This window comes from Pelobates fuscus, chromosome 6 (genome assembly GCF_036172605.1).
Source record: "Pelobates fuscus isolate aPelFus1 chromosome 6, aPelFus1.pri, whole genome shotgun sequence".
Lineage (NCBI taxonomy): Eukaryota > Metazoa > Chordata > Amphibia > Anura > Pelobatidae > Pelobates > Pelobates fuscus.
In genome coordinates, this window is record NC_086322.1 from 277498738 (window position 1) to 277503805 (window position 5068).

At 39.2% G+C, this 5068-nt stretch overlaps 1 protein-coding gene across 1 annotated transcript; it reads right to left on the bottom strand.

The window, feature by feature from the left end:
- Positions 1-496: 496 nt before the first annotated feature.
- Positions 497-3846, bottom strand: LOC134566168 (keratin, type I cuticular Ha3-I-like). Its single transcript, XM_063425871.1, has 4 exons — positions 3798-3846; positions 1592-1748; positions 1253-1414; positions 497-592 (listed from the first exon to the last, which is right to left on the bottom strand). Exons 2-4 carry the CDS (start codon positions 1739-1741, stop codon positions 497-499), a joined length of 408 nt encoding a protein of 135 aa, XP_063281941.1. The 5' UTR covers positions 1742-1748; positions 3798-3846.
- Between the last annotated feature and the right edge of the window lie 1222 nt (positions 3847-5068).

Sequence of the window (5068 nt, forward strand, 5' to 3'; positions counted from 1 at the left end):
GGATATGAAACATGTTAAATTTGTTTTCCTATGTGTGAAATACTTCTCAATATTTTGAATTATGTTGCCTTGGATTTGACTAAGGATTCTTTTTCTGTCATTAACAGATTAAAATATATTTTTTTCTTGCCTTTTTCACAGGAACACTCCTGGCACCATAACAACTCTATTGGAATTAATTTGCTATGGTGCCAGGTGGTTCCTGGCACTGGCTTAGTTTTAGGGGTTAAACTCTTCAACAACAAAGTTTAGAATCCAGCTCCTGATCGCTCTGCCTCCTATCCTTCGACTGCTCAGATTCTTGAAAGAGGAATCTTAGACTGGGGGGGCAATTATTGGTTGAGAGTGTCAGTCGACACTTCAAGCCAATCAGTGACTTCTCATTCACACAGTCGCTTAAGAAAAAAAAAACATGAATTGGGAGTTACTGATTGGCTTAGCACATCAGTTGACGCTCTCAGCCAATCAGCAGCACACCTGGTCAAGGCTTCCTCTTTCAAGAACCAGAGTGGAACCACAAGTCAATGACCTCAGTTTGTACAGACTGGAGCTGTTCTGACCCAGATGCCACCTGACGATTGAGATCTTCAGTCTGGAAGAATTAGAGATCATACAGTGTAAACGGCATATAAAATTAATTATTCACGTACTTTAATCAACAAAACGTCTTAATTATATCATAGCATTATTCATTATGGAGAAGAATACGGAGCTCTTTAGAAGATCTACAAAACTCAAAAAATTATTTTTAACTAACGTGAGGAAAGTTGGAAAGTTTATTATAAAAGTCAATTACATTTCTATGCAAATTACTGTTTTTTTTTAAGTGTTCCTAGAATTATTTACTATAGTGCATAGCAGATTATAATTAACCATAGCATAAGATTTTTTTTTTTTAAATCATTTGGTATCAGTATATTTTATTTTTGCACATTTGTTGTACTCGTGTTATTATTATTATTATTATTATATTTGTCAACCGTAAACGCGATTTCACAATAACACGGTTTCATGTAATAAATGTTTGTATAATAAAATTGGGAAAAATGTAATAAAACATGAATATTTTTAAGGGCTCCTTTTGAAGGGAATTTCACCCATCACTAATTTGTACAATTATAAATGACCTGCTAGAAATTGATTCCTAACAATACTTCCATGATAAGAATGTTAATGATAATAGATAATGTTTTATTTACTATATTTGAGAATTTCATTACATACATAAAAAATATTTAATAATCATGGTCACCCTCTGGCGGTACATGTTCTCAACCTCCCTTCGGTTCCTCTCCATTAGATTTTCAGATTGCTGTCGGATCTCAGACAAACTTTGGTTCAGGTCTACTGATGGAGCAGCATCCACTTCCACGTTGACTCTTTGTCCCAATTGAGCTTGTAGAGAATTCACTTCCTGTGCAGACCACAAATAAAGTAACATTCAAATTTTTATACTCCAAGTAAGCAGACAATATTTATATTTATTTGTATATTTTTTATCCTGACTTAATCATCTTATGCATTCATCAAGAATGGTATTTTACTTTCTGTCTTATAAGAAAGACTTTAAATGTTATGGTCAATATTCAACCTCCTCATGGTTCCTCTTCATCTGCCGCAATTCTTCCTGAAGGTTTTGAACCCGTTTCTCAAGGTTACATATTTCTCGATTCAGTCCTTCTAGTACACTGCGCAGACCGCTCACATCTGTCTCAACATTGGTTCTCAGGTTGAGTTCCATTTCATACCTTGAGAAATATGTACAAAAAGCCTTGCTATGATAGAGTACATGTTCTTTGATAACATAATAATTGTTAGCATAGTTTTAAGCAGCATTATTTATCTAAGTATAATAATAATAATAATAAGTTTTCACAGTACGTATCTAGATTTAACTAGAAAGGGTATGGCAAACATAAATGTTGTTGTATATTTAGAAGAATAGATCTCCTAGTTGTCCTCCTACCATTTTTTTTTTTTGTGAATACAATTTTTATAGGTTATCGGATAAGGTATATTCACAGTTTCAAAATACACATGTATCCACAGTAACAACCATTTTTGTTTCTTTCTCAATACAGTCAGTCATGCAAGACTGATCAACCATTAGTATGAAATTAAACAAGGACACTTTGGTCTGCAAGTAGGTAACAAAACTTACTGTACAAATAAAGCACTTTTAATCGGGCTCAATTTAAAATTCTGGTGCTTGCTTACAAGTCCCTACATAATGCTGCTACCTATCCTCCCTAATACACAAGTATGTCCCGTCGAGGGCCCTATGCTCTGCCAAAGACCTACATTTATCCTCTGTCTGTACTCCCACCTCTAACACTCGCCTCCAAGACTTTTCTAGGGCTGCACCTCTTCTGTGGAACTCCCTTCCATCCTCCATAAGAATTTCACCCAGTCTCCACTCATTCAGAAAATCATTGAAAACTCACTTCTTCAAGAAAGCATATCAATTAAACTGCAGAAAGATAAGTCCTGCGCTCACTCCCATCACTGGGCAGCTGCAAATGACTACAGTACACATCAGCCCCAATATATAGTAAAAACCACAGAAAAACAAGTTACCAGCGCTATCTCCTTAATCCCTATGTTTTTTTAAACAAATGGAGATCTTTTAGTTACCTCCAAGGGCCATGAGAGGATAAGCACACCTGCCAACGTCAAGGCAGACCCCCCTAGGTGGGTCCTAACTCTAACCATTCACCTTGCTTCCTTGAGCCCACCTAGGGGGGTCTGCCTTGACGTTGGCAGGTGGGCTCATCCTCTCATGGCACCCACCTAGGGGGATCTGCCTTGACGTTGGCAGGTGGGCTCATTCTCTCATGGCCATTGGAGGTAACTAAAAAACCTCCATATCAATTAAACTGTTAGCAGGTTTTTATCCTCCACCCTCCACGACTCCTCTCCTGCAACTGTCAAATATTACCTACTAAGCCATCAGCGTATATTTTTCTAACAACTTACTTCATACCCCTACTTTTACCCTTTGTGTCACTATACCCCACTCCCTCTAGCATGTAAGCTCATTGAGCAGGGCCCTCCACCTCTCTGTTCCTGTACATCGAGTTGTCTGGTTACAATTAAATGTCTGTTAGTCCACCCTTTGTACAGCACTATGGAATCTGATGGCGCTATATAAATAATAAAATAATAATAATCAAGATTACATGGTGTCATGTTCCAATAAACCATTTCCATTTGTATATTTCAAGATAACCTTACCAGTACTGCTGCTCATCCAACCTCCTGTAAGCAAGACCAGCCTGCAACACAGTCCCCCCTACCCCCAGGCAGTCTGGGAACTTGTTTACATGTTTGTAAGTGGTTTGAGTTCACTACCTGGGAATGCAAGCAATATACAGGCCCGTCATGTGTCTAATGTGAAGGGGCTCCAAGGATGCACTCTCGACCGGTGACTCAACCCAATGCTTTCTTTTTGCTAATCTGTATAATGAAGGTATATTTCTCTGCAGCTATTTCAGGTGCTCTGTTTGATTTTGCCAACTTTCCAGTGTACTTTGACACATTTGTTGGAAGGGGTTATCACCCATAAATATATTTGCCCTATTCTGACTTGCATTGTATTTATATGAGTTTGAGTGAAATATACAGAAATGTTTAAGTTAATTTCCACAAAATGTTGGACATGAAGCTTGTGTGTTTCTTTAGAAAGTGTGTCACACACATGTATAGCCCTCCACTTATATACATCCACATACTACGATTGTCACGTTTCATGCAATAAATTAAGTAGTGCTGATTATATACTATAACATAAGTCTTACTTGTTTTTGAAGTCATCTACTTCCAGACGGGCATTGTCTATCTTTAGTGATGTCCCGAACGGTTTGCTGGCGAAGAGTTCCTGGCGAACATCGCATGTTCGCGTTCGCCACGGATGGCGAACATATGCGATGTTCGGTCCGCCCCCTATTCGTCATCATTGAGTAAACTTTGACCCTGTACCTCACAGTCAGCAGACACATTCCAGCCAATCAGCAGCAGACCCTCCCAGACCCTCCCACCTCCTAGACAGCATACAATTTAGATTAATTCTGAAGCTGCATTCTTTTCTTTTTTTTGTATAATTTTTTTTGTGTGTTTATTATACATTACCCTCCATAGCCAGTAACCTATGTGTATTATACATTATCCTCCATAGCCAGTAACCTGTGTTTATTATACATTATCCCCCATAGCCAGTAACCTGTGTTTACATTATCCCCCATAGCCAGTAACCTGTGTTTATTATACATTACCCCCATAGCCAGTAACCTGTGTTTATTATACATTATCCCCCATAGCCAGTAACCTGTGTTTATTATACATTATCCTCCCATAGCCAGTAACCTGTGTTTATTATACATTATCCTCCCCATAGCCAGTAACCTGTGTTTGTTATATATTACCCCCCACCCCCCCCATAGCCAGTAACCTGTGTTTATTATACATTATCTGGTGTAACAGTAGTGTACATTTAAAAAAAAAATACAGGGGGCTTGTTGTCACCTTTCGGGGACCCTTGGTGTTGTACGTGGCTGGGTGGAGGAAGAGACCTTCAATGACATCAGTGAGGACAAGGAACGGGACATGGCTAGCTTGGTATCCAACCTTGTGCAAATGGGGAGTTTGCGGTTGTGCAAATGGACTGTTTGCGGTTGTTTGCGGTGAGTTAAACGGGGAGTTTGGTCTGTCACTGTGAAGCGGGCGTAACCCTTACACTACCTGATCGATACGACATCATACCTGATGTTTTAAAGCACGTTATTCCAAACAATTTAGGTATGTTAGGTGATTTATGCCCTTTATGGATTAAAACCAGACTATGTAATTTTCCATGGGAGCTTTGCCATGGATCCCCCTCCGGCATGCCACAGTCCAGGTGTTAGTCCCCTTGAAACAACTTTTCCATCACTATTGTGGCCAGAAAGAGTCCCTGTGGGTTTTAAAATTCACCTGCCTATTGAAGTCTATGGCGGTTCGCCGGGTTCGCCCGTTTGCAAACATTTGCGGAAGTTCGCGTTCGTCGTTCGCGAACGGAAAATTTCATGTTCGC